Source organism: Notamacropus eugenii, chromosome 4 (genome assembly GCF_028372415.1).
Source record: "Notamacropus eugenii isolate mMacEug1 chromosome 4, mMacEug1.pri_v2, whole genome shotgun sequence".
Lineage (NCBI taxonomy): Eukaryota > Metazoa > Chordata > Mammalia > Diprotodontia > Macropodidae > Notamacropus > Notamacropus eugenii.
Window position 1 is genome coordinate 141,304,274 of NC_092875.1, and position 17,773 is coordinate 141,322,046.

The 17,773-nt window shown below is 33.4% G+C and overlaps 1 protein-coding gene across 1 annotated transcript in view; it reads left to right on the forward strand.

Annotated features, from left to right (window-relative positions):
* Positions 1-17,773, forward strand: part of EIF3E (eukaryotic translation initiation factor 3 subunit E) — a 52,550-nt gene that overhangs the window by 14,009 nt on the left and 20,768 nt on the right. The window contains exons 2-7 of the mRNA XM_072603280.1: positions 475-589; positions 1,946-2,063; positions 3,465-3,507; positions 4,758-4,862; positions 10,526-10,651; positions 11,378-11,502. Coding sequence (XP_072459381.1) covers positions 475-589; positions 1,946-2,063; positions 3,465-3,507; positions 4,758-4,862; positions 10,526-10,651; positions 11,378-11,502 — 632 coding nt within the window. The remainder of the gene's footprint in view (positions 1-474; positions 590-1,945; positions 2,064-3,464; positions 3,508-4,757; positions 4,863-10,525; positions 10,652-11,377; positions 11,503-17,773) is intronic.

Here is a 17,773-nt window from a genome sequence, read left to right on the forward strand (position 1 = left end):
GGACCTCAGAGTTGTAATTAAACTTCACTTTTAGAGGTTTGGAGCATTTTTTTCATGTGACTGAGTCACCAGTGACACAGTGGCTTGAAAAGATAAAGCAGTCTTAGACAATATTAAAAGTTAAAGTGAGCGTAACAGAATAAGCAATAGTGTTATTCGATTTTGGATAGTGCATTTTTGCAGTATTATCTTCAGGTCTTAGTGTCACATTTTAGGAAAGACATATTCAAGTTAGGGTGGATTCCCAGAGGAGAGCACAAAGCTCTCTAATCTGACACTGCATGAAGATTTTTTGCACCATCGCATAGTGCACCACCTCAACTGAAAAGAGGGAAGTGTTTCATTGTAGGTCCTCCGAAATCAAGACCAGACTAGACATTACAAATAATCTGAATCCTAAAGCCATTTAGTATTGTTTTCAATTAATCAATTTTTAAAATTTCTCTCAGAATATTTCTTAATTCCTCCTTGCAGATATATAATGAAAAGGAATTGCTTCAAGGAAAATTGGACCTTCTTAGTGACACAAACATGGTGGATTTTGCAATGGATGTGTATAAAAACCTTTATTCTGATGACATTCCTCATGGTAAGTAGCCTGGTAATTAAGACCAGAACTTTGGAACTCTGGCCATGTGTTTTAAAGTTTTTCGATTGTAAATCTTTGCTAAAAGGCTTAATTATTCTTGGATTGGCATATAATTATAAAGAAGTTTTCTTTCAAAGGCACAGAATTGTTATAAAAGATCATCAAATTCTTTCTGTTCTTGACAGTCCGTTTTGTTTGTATTGTCAATTATGTACCTGTATAGACTGGTGACCTGATTTGTTCTAAAGGTGTACCTTTTTCATCTTGAAAAGCATCTAGTGCATACTTATGAAAAAAACTATTGAAATAGCTCCATCAGTTGATTAGTGATCCTGCAGATTTAAATTCTTCAATTATGCATTGTTTGTTTTCACACCAATATTGTTTTTTTCATTAAATTTTTAAAAAAATATTTAACAGTAGCCTTGTACAGACTGCCAACTTTAAGGTCACTGATCTGTCTTCAGTAACAAAATCCAGCAACTTGGATAGAAATCAACTAGATACATGCTTTAAAGAAGGAGGCAACTGAATCTTGGTGTGTTTGCTTTTTTGTTGTTAACACATCATCTAGAAGGTAAGAAACAAAAGGTAGTTCAGCAAAACTGAGCATACCAGTATACCAAGTATAGCAGGATATTCAGAGTGTACCCATCCATAGTCCATCCCTGCATGAAGATGCAGTTAGATTTTTTTTTTCTGTCTCCTGTGGGGACATTAGACCCTGTAATTGTATGTATTGATGTTGAATTGTAACAATTTAATAGCATAACAGCAAAAGTGTTTTTGTGACCTACTCAAAGTCAGTTGTTTCAAAACTTTTTATATAACATTTTACGGACCTCCAGCTCATATTGTTAGAATTTTTTAGTTGAGAAACTATATCACAAATTGTTATTAATTCAGTAGTGCTTTTAGATGGATTAATCACAATAGTATCCTTATATAGATAGTAATATACATGTTTGTAAGATATATTGATTCTTCAGTTTGCTTATTTGAGAATTTGCGTATTGATAGATTTCTTGAAGTGACTCGAGTTTTCCTGCATGGTGGGAATGACTTGTGTAGTCTATTGATGCTGGCATCTCCAGAAAGAATAGTATTGGGGCTCTTTCATGAATGTAGCTTTATTTGTGCTGCATTTGTTAGATGTTGTATAGACTTTATTGACTGTATGGCCTTAAAGAAGTCACTTTTCCTCTCAGCCTCAGTTTTATCCTCTGTAGAATGAAGTAGTAACTGATAGATAAATAAGTCTAAGGATAGTGAATCAATAGATTCATCAAGGTGAAAATTATAATCTGATCTGCTTTGCATCAGTGTTGTAGTAATAGTTTTTTTTTTTTTTAATAGCTTTGCGTGAGAAAAGAACTACTGTTGTTGCACAACTAAAACAACTGCAGGCAGAAACCGAACCAATTGTCAAGATGTTTGAAGATCCAGAAACAACAAGGCAAATGCAGTCTACCAGGTAGCCACTTCCTTCTTTGAAACCTAGTGGTGGTTGAAAAAATGGTGGCAGGGAATTTAAAGATCTGACTTCTGTTTCTGGCAAGTTAGTTCTCTCTCTAGCGCCTGTTTTCTCATCTCTGAAATGTAGAGTATGGACAAGATTATTTCAGAGGTACTTTCTAGTTCTCATTCAATGAAATCTTTCCAGTTTTACTAATTTGAAATATGAATATATGATTTGAATGACCACTTTTTGATTTGATTTGAGGAGTTATTTTAAAGTTGGAAGGGGATGGGTCCTGGTCTATACTCTATCATCTTGGGTCTGCCTTGAAGCTCCTATTATTATCATCTTATATTTAATTTCCTACTGACTTGAACAGATGGTTAACCACTGCTTCTTGTAGTTTAATAATCATATTAGAATGTAAGCCTATCTTAAGCTCACAGAAACTATCCTCTTTCAACTATAGTAGCAGACAAGATAGTAATGATATGATATGACCTCATCCTGTTTCTAAAAGATTTTGATTTTGTTACAAGTGACAATTTTCAAAGTTTTTCATTCTGCGTAACTTGTAGATAGAATTTATTATTCTATCTACATCTGTAGGACAGCTATTAAAAATCTTATTCTTAAGTATTTAATGGTTCCATATTATATCTATGGAGTTTAAAAAATGAGGGTGGCAATTAAATAACTAACAATCCATTCAGATTGATTTCAAAGAGGGCAGCCATAGTCTTTCTGTGGTTCTTTGATGACTTTTTCAATAATTGACTAATTTGACTTTTTCAAAAATTGAGTAATTTTAACCTGATAAATGGTTGGATCAACTCTGCTAGTCAGATCATTTTAAGATCACTTAATTTTAATGGATCCCTAATGTGAATCAATCTAAATTTACAGTACTGTTTACAGCATTTTAGTTTTAATTATTTGTTGTCTTTCATTGGAATATGAACTCTTTGAGAGCAGAGACTATCTTGCTGTTCTTAGTAAAATGCTTGGCACATATAAATGCTTAATAAATACTTTAACATTAAAACTAAGTGTGTAATAAAAGATTATTAACCAGTATTTTTTAAGTATCATGTAATCCAAATCTTGATATTCCAGGAAATAGAAAACATGTCTCCCTGCCCTTTAGAAGTATGTAATCTAGGCATGGAGAGAAAATGTATTTGTGCTAATAAGAATGGGACAATTATTTCTATATCCTCTGAATTAAAGCACAATTACTAGTATTTTAATTTTAATGTTTTGGAAAACTAACAGTGTGCTGTTTCATTGTGAAAACTTATTACTTTCCTTGCAGTTTGTATCATTTACAATTTTTTTGTCTTCATGATCCTACAGAGTTGTTTGTTTTGAATTATTCTTAAAAAACTAAATACATTTTTTAAAACATTTATTAAGGGATGGTCGGATGCTGTTTGACTACCTGGCTGACAAACATGGTGTAAGTGTTTCGGTTTTTTAAAATATTTTAAAGTATCTTAAATATGATAGATCACATAATTAACTTGATTATTAGTATAAAGTTGACAGATTTCAAAAGCACATATTTCCAGTGTTGTCTTTGTCAAGAGGAATAACTGGCCTTTAGATCACAGAAAAAAAACTCATTTTGTTGTAATAGAAATAAAACATTAATAAAAATGACCACTAATATTTTTGCGGTATCTTCCTTGTCAGTCTTCATCACTTCAGAGGTCTCTGAATCATACCATAAGAATAGTTGAAGGAACTGGTTATTGTTTAGCATGGAGAAGAGAAGAAATTGGGAAGGAGGGGAGGGAAGGAAAAGACATTATTACTGTCTTCAAATTTAGAAAGACTGTCACATAAAAGAACCGTATGTTCTTCTTGACCCTAGACAGATAGGATCAGTAATAGATGGAAGACACAAAAAGAGATTTTGGCTCATTGTATGGAAGAACTTCCTAACAATTATCCTAGTATGACTTGGAAGGTACCTCAGATATCATCCAGTTCATCTGGTTCTTTGATAACTAATCCAAGATTTTTTTTTCCTCTAGTATCTTCTTCAGTTTGTGTTATCCAGCTTCTATTTGAAGGCCTTCATTGATAATCTCTGCTTTCTAAGATAGGCTGTTCGCCTTTTACAGTATTCTGACCTTGAAATAGTGTACCATTGGAGACTTTGAATTCATTGACAATAGAGCTGTCACATAGGAGTTGGATGGCCACTAAAATGTTGTGGAAAGGATTCATCCCCTTTGTAAGAGGACAGACTAGATGACTTCTAGGGTACTGTCTAAGTCTGGGACTCTATTGTTTAATCAATATTGTACAGTTTGGGGAAATCTTTTCAGTGTACGTATGGTTTTAATTGCCAAGCTGTGGCAGGCCATGTAAGATGAAGATACATGTTGTAGTTCCTTGTCATTGGCTTCTGTAAGCCATTTATTTAAGTAAAGATAAGTCTTTTGTCTAGTACTAATTTACTATCTGTTGACTTGAAAGTAAAACACAGGTATCTTAAGCTTTAGGTTTACCTAAAAATAGTGACTCAGAAGAATCTGCATTAAAGACCAAAGCTGTTTTTTGATGAACTGTGAGGGGTAAAAGTTGGGAAAGAATCTAGTCTTAAGTGAAACTAATTGATTGTGAAATGATTTACTATATAACCTAAGTAGATGACATTAAGTCAAAATGAAAAAGTAACACTTTAATTTTTATTTTCAGTTTAGACAAGAATATTTAGATACACTCTATAGATACGCAAAATTCCAGTATGAATGTGGCAACTATTCCGGAGCAGCAGAGTATCTCTACTTTTTTAGAGTGCTGGTAAGTACTCTTTTTCTTGATCTCTAGTAACTTAATCAAATGTGACATAGTGGCTAGCAAGCTAGAAAGACCTGGACTCAAATCATGCCTTTGACACATACTGGCAGGCATCCTGGGCAAGTCATTTACCCTCTCAGTGTCCCCAGACAGCTTTCTAAGTTGCTTTAGTATGGGGATTTTCTTCACAGAGAATCCTTGATTCTGTGCCAAAGAATTCAGATTTGGACACTTTAACCCTCCCAAAAAAATTACAAAGGAAATTATTTTTGGTTAATATTAAATGGTTTCTGTCATTTAGGACAAGTTTATTCATTTAGATTTGACAAGACTTGCAGAGCTGACAAAATTATTTGTTTTGTCTATTATTTTGTTTATTTCTAATTTCTTTAAATGCTCAGCTTTATGGAAGATTTTGATCGTTATTTTGTGTGCTTATTATTGGTTTTTGTTTGTAATTACTAAGTTCATAATGGTTTAAAATTGGCAGCATATGTTCAGGTTTTATTATTCTCTGTTTAATTTTGTGTTTGCTTATATAAAATGTCCTTTGGGCTTTTCCTGAAAAAGTAATAATGAGGGGTTTTCCGGAATTTCTGAAATTCACTTCAGTTTATTTTCTGCCTTAATATTTTAAATTTCCTCGTCCTATTATATTCTCAGTTGTTAGAATGTAGATAAAGGCTAATATTTCCTGATACATAGGAATATTTGTAGCATTACATGTATTAAATCTTGTTTAGGCATCAGTAGATTTGGGTTGGATTCAGCTCTGCCACTGTTATGTTGACCGCTGCCAACTCTAGCAGGGGAGAGAAAGGTATAGCATAGTGGAGTGTTGAGTCAGCACTATTTTAGCTCTGGTCATGTAATGTTAGGTCCTAAGTTGCCTGTCATCTGTAAATGAGGGGTTTGAATTAGATAATCTCTGAGGTTCCTCCTAGCTCTGTGATCTATGAACATGGTTGATTGCAATAAAAATCATTCTCATCTATAAGTTACATCATCCTACTTTGCTGTGATTTTAATTTTTCCTATTGTAATTAAATACTGTTATTAGAGAGAATATTATGTAGTGCAGAGAGAAAACCAAGACTTTTTGTTGAGGGGGTAGTTTGTTTTTTTCCACATCTTTATTTAGGTTCATGATATAATAATAATTAGAGGTTGCATTTATATAGCACTTTAAGGTTTTTAAAGTGATTTACAGTCACATTTTATCCTCACAACAACCTGAAGGTAGGTGCTATTATCACTCCCATTTTGCAGATGAGGAAACTGACTTAGGTTCCCTGGAGTCTCCAGCTAGTGAGTATTCTGCCCAGCTTCAGATCCAGTGCTCCATCTACGCTAATACCTAGCTGCTTTTATGTAAATAAATACTCAAGATCTGTGAACCTTTAGTGTAGTGGTGTAGAAATAGAGCTGACTTCTGACCTCAGAAGCAGGAAAATCTGAATTCAAGCCCTGTGTCTGACAAGTAATGGCTTTGTGACCCTGCACTTAACCCCTTAGTACTCTAGGCAGACTTCTAAGACATAAGCTACAGGGAAGATGGTGAACCAGTTTGGTAAAGGGAGTTTCCTCAAAAATCACAGCTCCATTCTGTTCATTCCTATGCCTACTCATTTTAGGTAGTTCACTATTGCAAGGGAAATAAACTAAGAATGCAATACTTTTTCTTTCTGGTTTTTGAATTAGTATAAATTTTTGCCCTAGTAAATAAACATATCCCTTTCATGTATCTGTAAGGCTTTTGGATTTTTCTTATTAATCTAACAACTGTGAAATATATTATTTTATCCAATAAAACTGTCTTTCAGCTCTAGATTACTTGTCTTCCTAATTTCTGATGACCTGTTCTTTCTGTTATCCGAGAGCTTTAACCCAGGCTACCACAAAGGAAAGTATTTTTTGAGTTGCTAACATTGTTTCTTATCCAGGAAATTAATCTTTCCTAATCCTGATATGATTTCAAAATAAGCAAACAAATTGGCAATGAAGCTCAGAGTCAAGAATGACACACATAATAAACTGTTAAACTATGCTTTTAAAATTTACTGTGATTTTAAATAAAATAAGCTCTCCCAATTGCTTAGTCTTATAATTTAAAAATTAATTTCAATATTCCCTGTAAGCCTAGAATACTAATGTCTTCTAATTAATCCATTTGTAAATGAATTCTTAAGTCCCAGTCAGTGGTGGATAACTTTTGCAGGTAAATTGAAGGCAGTCTTTGATAATGCTGAGTTTATAGCTTCCTTCCTTCCTTCTTCCTTCCTTCCTCTCTCTCTCTCTCTCTCTCTCTCTCTCTCTCTCTCTCTCTCTCTCTCTCTCTCTCTCTCGCTTTCTTGCTTGCCTTCTTGCTTTCTCTTTTAGAAAACTAAATCTCCCTTACTTTGAATATTGTGAAGAATATCAAATGGTATGTTGAATTTACTTGGGAAATGTAAACAGCCTGAATCAGCATTGTAAAATCAGAACTCTGATATTCTTACAAGTACATGAAAAGAGCTAGTTATTCCTGTCATTTGCTAATGTTGAAAGTGAATTTTGAGAATGAAGATTTAGTGTCTTCTTAGAGTCTTAGCACAGTAAATTTATTGTTGCTAGTCAATTTGTAAATGTGCTATTTTGCTAACCCATGGAAACTTAAGGCAACTGTTGGAAAAGTTAGATTTTGAAACTGTTCTAGTATATCCATCTCTGAAAGCAGGATGGTAGGAAGAGCCAGCTATAATGATATGGAGCTCAGCCAGGGTAGAACATTAAGACTTTGAAAGAAAAAAATACTGAAGTTCACTGACAAATTTTTATACCAGCATTATGGCATGTTCTGGTTTTAACAAACAATTTCTAGAATAAGCAACCTGAAAAATATTTCTACCTATAGTATGTACTTATTGAGTTTTTGAAAGGTTCTTTAATATTTTCTCTTAATTGAAAGTGATTCTTAATTTTTAAAAAGAAAAGGAAACCTGGCTTCTTTTTAAATAAATTACACACTATTTATCTAATGCTGTGTTGAAACTCAAACTATACTAGCACCCCAGATTGTTTAAGTGATAGATCATCACTTTTAGAATTCCAGTTAATAAGCTTTGCGTTAGTATGACGCAGTTTAGAATGTAAGTTTCTAAGTAATTAATTCTTGTCATCCTATTAGAAATAACTGACAAAAGCTAGAGTTGGAAAAAATAATTGATTTTTACTCTTTTCAGGGGAATGGGAAATAGAATTTGAAGCCACTGTGTTTACTTAAAATGCTGCCTTAAGAAATTGATTTAAGCCAGAAATTGTAAAATTTTGGTGGTGTTCTTTTAATTATTATAGAAGTGGGAGTGCAACAACTGTGTGTGTGAAATTTTGGTTGGTAAAGATTCTTTTAAATTGATAGGGAAACATAAGCTATGAAAGAACCATTGTAACTATGAACTGAGATTAGAATTTGACACCTTAATTGACCTTGTGTATTTGTGGGCTATAAATTAAAGCTATGTGACCTTAGAATTACCCTTATTTGAAAAAGAATTAGTGAATGACTATTTAGAGTTGAGTAAATTCAAGAACTCACTGTGTATTCTATGAAACTTGAATTGACTTATTTCATGAGAAATGTCTTATTTCAAATGAAAAATTCAGTGCTTCCCATTAATGCCTGAGGCATTAGTAATTTTTTTTTTAATCTTTGAATAAAACTACTGATTCATTGCATAACTTGGATAAAAACATACCCCTTATTGTCTCCTTTAGTGTGACTCTTCATTAGTAACAGCATAGGTCCCAATAAAAAGTACAAAGGCTGAATTATCTGTCAGTGTTTGAAGCAAGGATTTCATGAAATTGTATGTTTGGATTTTAAATTAATAATTAAATTTCTGTATTTTTTAATGTGATCAAAAATGTATGCTATCCAGAACATTTAGTTTGGTTCTTTTTGTCAAAGACAGACTTCAATCACAGAATGTCATTTCCTTAAGCCTTTCTTTGTTCATAAGACAATGACATTTTGTGATTTAATTTCTCCAGAGTAGGAACACCTTGATTGGTTATTCAAGATTTCAGTGACGCATCCTTTGCCTTTAGTTACAATTGCATCAGATCACAGAAGTGTCATTGTTTTAAGCAGGAGTAGTAGGTTTCATTGGTCTGAGGCCTTGGGAAAAATGCTTTCCTACAGTGGCTCTTAGTGCAGGTGAAAATGTTTCCTGAACATGTTGGTCTTTGCAGGTTAAGCATTTTTCTAGATGGATGTATCTTTGCTGAGCCTTTGTGGATCTGATATCTAATAAATAGACATATTATGTGTGCTTTTGTGCTAGTACGAATGATATGAGAGAGAGTACAGTAGAAAGAACACTGGATTTTGACTCAGAAAATCTGAGCTTGATTCCTAGCAGTAACTTTCATTTTATTTGTAGCATGAAGGGGTTGAACAAGATGATGATGATGTCCAAAGTTCTTTCAATCCTTAAATCTGAACAACAGAAAGTGACTGGTGACCCAACATTCTCTTTGACTATTCTTGTCAGAAACTGGATTCAGATAAATAGATTCCCAGTATTAGAGAGAAGGAGAAAGAATATCTTTGTGTTTTGGAAGTTCTTCAAGCCTCTCTTAAAACATTTCCTTAATGTGCGCTGAATAGCATGGTCATCTCTTTTACATTGCTTCATTGACTTGTTAGAAATGCTGTTTGGAGGAAGCTGGCTTTCTACCTAGATTTTTATGTGAATTCATAGTTGAACTTGTCCTCCATATCAGCAAGACAGAGTAGTTTTGCCTCAGATTTGTCTTAATCTCCTTCAGAGACTCACTTGCTTTCTGAAATTTTTAGGTATTTCAGGTAACAAACATTTGACATTTGTATATCTTCATCTATTATTATTATTATTAAGGGGTTTTCTAGCAGTTTTACTCACATTAAGTACTTTAAGATTTTTCTTAAATTTTTGTTGCTGTCTTTTGTTTTATATCACCTTCATTTCCAAATAATCCCATCCCTGTCCCCAATCTAGAAAGTCATCTCTTGGAACAAAAAGAATAGAAAAAGCAGTTCGCTAAAACCAGTACATTAAATGAGGCCAACATTCCATACATAATGTTCCAATAGTTGTTCCTTCTAACATCCCTTTCCAATCCCCCCTGCCTCACCCCACAATGACCACGTAATGAAGGGAGGAGAAAGAACATTTTAAGGTTTGGAATACACATATTTTATAACAACCATGTGAGGTTGGTACCCCCTTTTTGCACATGAAAAAACTGACAAGACAGTTGACTTACCCAATTTTACAAAGCTAATATGTGTCAGAGCCAGGATTTAAATCCAAGTCTCCTCTTGGCTCCCAAGATCAGCACCCTTTCCACCAAATCAAAATGCACATTGGTTCATTCTGCCAGTACTTTGAAATACTTCTGTGTATGTTAATCTAGATTAAATATTAAAGACCTCTATTTTCAGTAAATCAAGTTAGGTGAAAAAATTTTAAAGAGATTAAATAAAGTATGATCTGTTAAGGACTAAAAATGCCCACGAGTTTCAGTAAAATCAGCATTTTTTTTTCTCAATATAATGTTATATGGCTTTATAAAATATTTTTTCATCTGGCACTTTTTGGACTACTTTGTTGTGAATATGTAATTGTCTTTAATTGCCTAAACAGGTCCCCTCAACTGATAGAAATGCTTTGAGTTCACTCTGGGGAAAACTGGCATCTGAAATTTTAATGCAGAATTGGGATGCAGCCATGGAAGATCTTACAAGATTGAAAGAGACCATAGATAATAATGTGAGTGAGTGAGTTGGTTTTTTTTGAAGTGTTACTTAATGTAAATTAATGCTTTTTCCACCAGAATTTTCGATTTAGTATAGTATGGAGAATGTAAGAATTTTACTTTGAATGTTTTTAGGGATAATAATATAATTTTTTCTCTATGTTTTTTTTTCCCCCTTTAAATGTCTATTGGCGTTGGTGTGCATGTTTTGCATTAATCTGATGAGGAAATGACAGGGCAATTGCTGGAGTATTATATACTGTATGTTATACCAAATATGTGTAGTGCAGAATGTTAACTAGTTAAAAACTAGTATCTTCATTGAAATTCAGTTTTGTAATGTTGCTGTTGCTAGTGCACTTTGTGTTGGGGTATTGAGAGACACATACATCCAGTATCAAATGCTTATTGTGTGAGTATATAGATAAACCTATTTCAAGGAATGCTTATCACAGTTCTTACTTTGAAACTTTGGTCTAAAATATAATATAGTTGTTTACATTTACTACTTTATTGCAAGGTAATGTAATCAAACCTCTTTGATGACCACAGATTTTGAATCAGTTGAAAATTATTCTGAATATGATATAGAATCTTACTAATTCCAGTGTGTCCCTCAGTTTCTTTTTTTTTAAAAAAACATACAGTATCTTTTTTATTTGCCTATTTTTCTCCTAACAGTGAAGTGTGAAAACTTATTTTTTTTCTCCTCATATGTTCTTTCCCTTATATCCTCTCAGTCTGTCAGTTCTCCACTCCAGTCCCTTCAGCAGAGAACATGGCTGATTCATTGGTCTCTATTTGTATTCTTCAACCACCCAAAAGGTCGAGACAACATTATAGATCTCTTTCTTTACCAGCCACAGTAAGTAAATTTAACTTAAGGATTTGTTACCTTAATTTGTTTTTTAATTTTGAAAAATTATTTGAAAAAAAATTACTATTGATATCTTTTGTTATTCTGTTTCCTGAATTTCCTCCTGTATCCATCCTTGTTTCCTCCCTTTCCCAGAGACCTATCCCTTATGACAAAGAATTTTTAAGAGGAAAAAGAAAAACATGCAAGAAAAAACAGGCACTTTATTTTTAAAAAATCTGAATTATATGTGATGTGTTCTACCTTGGTATCTTTCCAGACCTTTTCTTAGAAGCCAAGCCTGTGCTCTATAATTTCACAATATTCAGTTATGATTGCTTTCTGATTGTTCTTTCCATTTAAATTATTGTAATCATTAGCTGTGTTGTTATCCTGACTTTGCTTTTTTCACTTTACATTGGTTCCCATAAGGTTTTCTGTGTCTCCCAGTTTTGGTTTCACACCTGGCGCAGTGTACCTATTAGTGAAGGCAAGGAATTTCTTTAATTTAGGTACATCAATATGGTTTTGCATATTCTATAATTTGCCAGATAAAAGCAGTCTACAAAGAGACAAAAGCAGCCTGCAAGGAAGTTCCCCTGGGTTTGTATGGTCTACCCCCTTCTCTCTCTCTCTCAGAGACCTTGATTTATGAATTCTTTGCTCAAAGGTCTCACAGCTGAGACCTAGGTCTATCTGCCTGGAAGCAGAGTTAAGTAAAACTGCATCTATCTTACGTGGTTTACAACAACCTTAATTGGTGGGGTAGGAGTGTGAGGGTTTCTCAAGCCAGTCCAATTCTGCTAGCATCCTGGCTCATAATAACCATGTTTCTCTGTATTCATCATGTTAAACATTTCTTACAATGCAATAACATTTCATTACATTCTTGTGCCACAGTTTGTTTAGCCCATTCCCCAGTCTTTGGACATTTTCTTTGTTTTTATTTCTTTGCTACCTTGAAAAGTGCTGCTTTAAATATTTTGATGTATATAGGGCCTTTTTTGGGGAGAGAGGGGTTCAAGTGATAACTGTTCCTCATGTGATGAAGTTTGCAACTTTTCCAAATTGAGAATGACTCTTAAAATGTACTATGAAGAATTTAATATAATACTTTGTATTTGGTTTGATTCCTCACCTCAACCTTTACTTTCTAAAATACATAGAAACTGTTATCTTTGAGACCCAAATATCATTCTCTCACTTATTCCAAGTTGGCATTAGTATTTTTTGGATTAGAAATGTTCTTTTTTGAGCTATTGGGCAACTTAAAGCCCCTATGACTTATTTTATATAAACTTTTCATTTGTATTTGTATAGTTCATTATTAAAACCTAAATGCTAGACATCTCTCCCTGCTAAATGGTGCTTCAGATTGCTGTTTAATTTTGTCTAGACCTGAGGTTCTTAAACTTCTTTTTTTAATCATAGACCCCTTTGACAGTTTGGTCAAACCTATGAACCCCTTCTCAGAATAATGTTTTTAATGAATAAAGTACAACACGTAGGATACTAAGGGAACCATTCTATTGAAATACAGCTTTCAAATTTAGTTTGAAGCGTAGGGGCCCCAGATTGAGGAATCCCTGGACCATTTCCACTCTTGATCTTCTAACTTATTAGCTATTCCTCCTACCCAGCTTTATATTATCCACAATTTAGAAGAATATTTTTTATGCTGCTTATTGTCTGTCATACTTGGCATGGTACTATATTGTGCTGAGTATGTCACCATACTTGGTAATTCTATAACTTTTAGAATTAAAAAAAACTTGGCTATGTTAGAAACATGTGGGAAGCAAATTAACACATTTGACATTCATATGGTCTGAAGTTTAATGAAAGTTATTTTAAAATTTTAGTTATAGTTTTGATTGCTGTTTGGCAAGAACATAAGCTGTGTTTTTCTTGGTTGTACTGTGACACACAAGGATAGCTAAATTTTTTGGCTATAAAAACAAAAGTGAAACTGTTCCCTTCAAGGACTTTATATTCTACTGGAATATTCTATAGCAAATGATCACTCAAACATTAATAGACAACTCACACTAATAGAGAAATGATCATTGAAGCAACCTAAGTATCTGCATAAGTAGCAAAGTTTGATAAAAGTGAAGAAATGAAGTATTTCAAAAGTTTTTGAAGAAAATGTACATTGGCAGTGGAATTACAAGACGGTAGACTTTTGAGGGCATTCTGACAGAATATATTAAGTCACAAAATGAGGGGGAAATATATTTGATGCAATAATCCCATTATTAGGAATGCCCTATATCTCCGATAGATTTCTTTTCAAAATGTTATCACAGCTTTGTCTTAAAAATGTTTTATTTATATTTCATCTTAAACATCAACCCTTTCCTACTTCCCTTCCAGATCAAACAAACCCTCTCTTGTCCCCCCAAAAAATAAGGAAGACATCCAATAGAGGCACCATGTATGACTATATATACACTATATTCTGTCATAGTAGTCTCCCACACATCTCTACTATGAGGGAAGATAGACATTTCATTGTCTCTTACCCAGGAATTTTCATTGGTTTTTCATTTATTTTTTATCACTAGCTCTTAGAAGTATCTGGCATACATCTTAATAAGTTCTTGTTATGATGCTTAATAAATGCTTGTTCATTGACTGATCTTCACAACATCACTGTGAAGTAGGTGCTATTTATCCCCATTTTATAGACAAGGAAATGGAAGCTCAGACACTTTATTTTGCCCATATATATAACAATATATAAATGCATTCATCCCATTTTAGATAATATAACATTAACCAGTTAGTGTTAAACTTGTTTCTACCTCAGGGTAGAATGGTGTAGGACTTCCACTAATAGCTTCTACTTTGTTCTTTCCTTTATATAGCATGTTGCTTCACAAGGGCTACAAATCATTACATAGGAAGTTGCTTCCTAACTGAAAATAGATGTGTTCATTTGTCATTTGCAATAATTTGCTACAAGGCATTATTCGTTCATTTTTCAGTTGTGTCTGATTCTTTGTGGACCCCATTTGAGGTTTTCATGACAGATACTGGAGTGGTTTGCCATTGCCTTTTCCAGCTCATATTACAGATGAGGAAACTGAGGCAAACAGGGTTAAGTGATTTGCCTAGGGTCACACAGCTAATAAATGTCTAAAAATGAGTTTTCCTGACTCTAGGCCCAACACTGTATCACTGTGCCACCTAGCTGCCCTTTTAGTTTATTGGAATCTGTTAGATGATAGATAGTAATTTTGAATAATTATGAATACTTAGCCAAGATACTGTGGCTAATTGCAGGGAAGAAAAAAATTAACAAATTCTTGATTTAGAATTCTACTTCTAAATGTACTTTTAGAGTGTCTCCTTCCAAATTATTTGTGGTTAAATGCATTTATACTTGACAGACTTAAGCAGATGCTTCATAGAGTTTTCACATTTTTAAAGTTTATGGTGTTTTTTTCTAAGCCTTAAGCCTTCGTTTCATTTAACAGGAGCCCCATTTTCAAAATGAATGCATTAGACAGAATTTTTAGTTTAGCAAATTGATGAGTATTGATTCTTTTTTTTTGTACAGCCTGGCACTGTGTGAACTTGGGTTTTTAAGATTAGAACATATTAGATTTGAGCATCTACTGCCAAAGAATGGTATAACATCTAAATCTCATAGATGTTGTAAAATATGGTATCATGCCCACACAAATGATAGAAGAAAAAAAGCAGAGCTCTGAGGAAATGTCTACAAAGTGATATAAATTGCTATGGGAAAATGTCAGTCAGGAAAGATCTAGAAAGAAGTGGACTGTTTATTCATGCTATAACTTTGAATGGGCTATTAATCTAAAGCTTCTACTGTAGAACTCACTGACATTTTATCTTCTTATTCATCAAATATTTCAGTTGTAATCATTTAGTTTTCACTTCACCTGTTTTTTATTCTATTCATTCTCCAGTTTTATAATGAAAATAAATGTAAAACTAAGATTTTTTCGGTAAATTCTTACAAAATTTTACTGGCGTTTTATCTGTTCTATAAATTGGGATGCCTGTATGATGTGTTCAAATATGTTGAAATTGTCATTGCCTCTAATTCAGTAAACATTTTCGGCTTCTAGGTAACTTCTAATTGACCCAGAAATCAATTAGATTTAATGGAGAAAGTATTGCATCTCTTTAAAATTTCTAATAGCACAGCAATATAATTTAACATAACTGAGTATGTTATTTTAAAATGTTTTTAATGTAAGACCAAGAGAAAGATAATTTTCACATGTCCTTCAGGTAATATATAGAATAACAATGGAGCTTTTAAGTTGTGTCATATGTTGACATCCTTGTGGCAATTTATTCTTCATCTCAAATGGAAGTGATTTAGGCATTTGAACACTTTAGAACATCTAAATGTAATATAACAACCAAGATGGAGGTATAAGGTACTAATACAACTAACAATTAGAGGTGATACCATGTCACTAAATGTCATGAAAGGGAATATATTTGTAACACAATGCCATGTGGTTCCTCTTATTCTATGCCAATGGAAGAAAAGAAACTCAAATTTTAGTTAACCGATATTTATTATTACTTTTTTTCTTCCAGGTAATTTATTTTACATGAGCTATACTACAGTTATACAGAATCATGCTAAATGCAAGTAGGTAGCCTTTAGTATTAAAAATAATATTCAGGCTTCCTTAGCTTGGCATTAAAACCTTGTACAGTATGGTCCTAATACCAAAGCAGAGTGAAGTGTCCTGGAAAGTGTCCTCAGTTTGGTATTAGGAAAGTGGATTTAAATACTTACTATGCCACTGCCTAATTATATTCCCTTGAACAAGTCAGTTAACTCCTTTTGGCCTTAGCCTTGTTTTCCTCGTTTGCAAAATATATATTGTAGTCCATTGTGTCCTTTCCATTTCTAAGCCTAGGATATCCTATAATCTTAATACATTCTGTCTTTTCAACCTAAAAATCCTTTTGAAAAGTGATGTGTTGCCTCAGGATATAATGGGTTCCCTCAGAATGTAATGGGTTCCCCATTAATGAATGCATGAATAATTGAGGGAAACCATTATTTATATATTATGCCTAGTGCTGGGGATAGGGACACAGATTGAGGGTCTCTGCCCTCAAGGAGCTTATATTCAGATGGGGAAGACAACACATGTAATATAGTGATGTGGTGGTTGGGAAGAAGACATAAAATGACTGAAGAGGCTGTATAGTTCCAGAGAATAGAAAGCTAGATGGCTTAGCTTCTGCAGGAAATAGTTTTGAAGGTCCAGTTTGAAAGATGGCACAGTAGCAGGCAGCAGAGAGGAAAATAGCAGGACAGAAAGGAGGTGGATAGCCCCTGAGGAGTTCTGAGGCAAGTAGTTTAGAGCTCTTCCAGGTATGGTTTTTCTGGTGGATCCTAAAGGGAAGTAATGGAAAGGAAGGTTGGAGCCACGTTGTCAAGGGCTTCAAGTACTAAGTTGAGCAGTTATATTTGATCCTACAGGTAATAATGAGACCTTGGAGTTTATTGAGTAGAGAAATAACATGGTCAGACCTTTGTTAAGCCAATTGAATTATCAAGGTGATATTTCTTAGAAATAGACAAAATAATTCAGTTCACTTGGAAGAACAGAAGATCTACTATCTCATATGAGAAAATGAAAACGTAGCATCCCTAAACCTCAAACTATATTATATATTTTTTTATAAATCATCAAAACTATTTAACAGAGAAAAAGTTACCTAAGTAACTAGACTCCTTAATAGCCCATGGTTTTGACTACGAAGAGTTTTTATTTGTGGCTTATTTGTTCTTTTTCCTCCTAGTGTCATCATCTCTGAGAGCCCTTTTAGAAACACTAGCCCAGAGGCTGAGATTCTCTCTTAATTTGGTTTGCTGCTTCCTGTTCCATAGTTCAACTAGTACCCACTAGTTCTGTTCTCATTCTTGTCTTATTTAACTTTTTAATCAATAATTTAAATGGTATGCTTCTGAAAATTGTGAATAATAAAGCTGATAAGTAATATTTAGGATGACAGGCTCAGTATATATATATTTTTTTTTTTTTGAAAGGTCTTGACAGGCTATAATAGTCCAAGTCAAACAGGATGAGATTTCATAGTGTAAATGTAAAGTTTTTCACTTAAGTTCAAAAAGCCAACTGTACAAATACAGGATACTTAGTTGAAGCTAAATAGCATTTTATGTGGAAAAGACCTGAGGGCTTTAATTAAGAAGTAGCTTGATGTGACATAGAAAAATGCTTATGGCTCTTGTCTACATTAATAAAAAAAC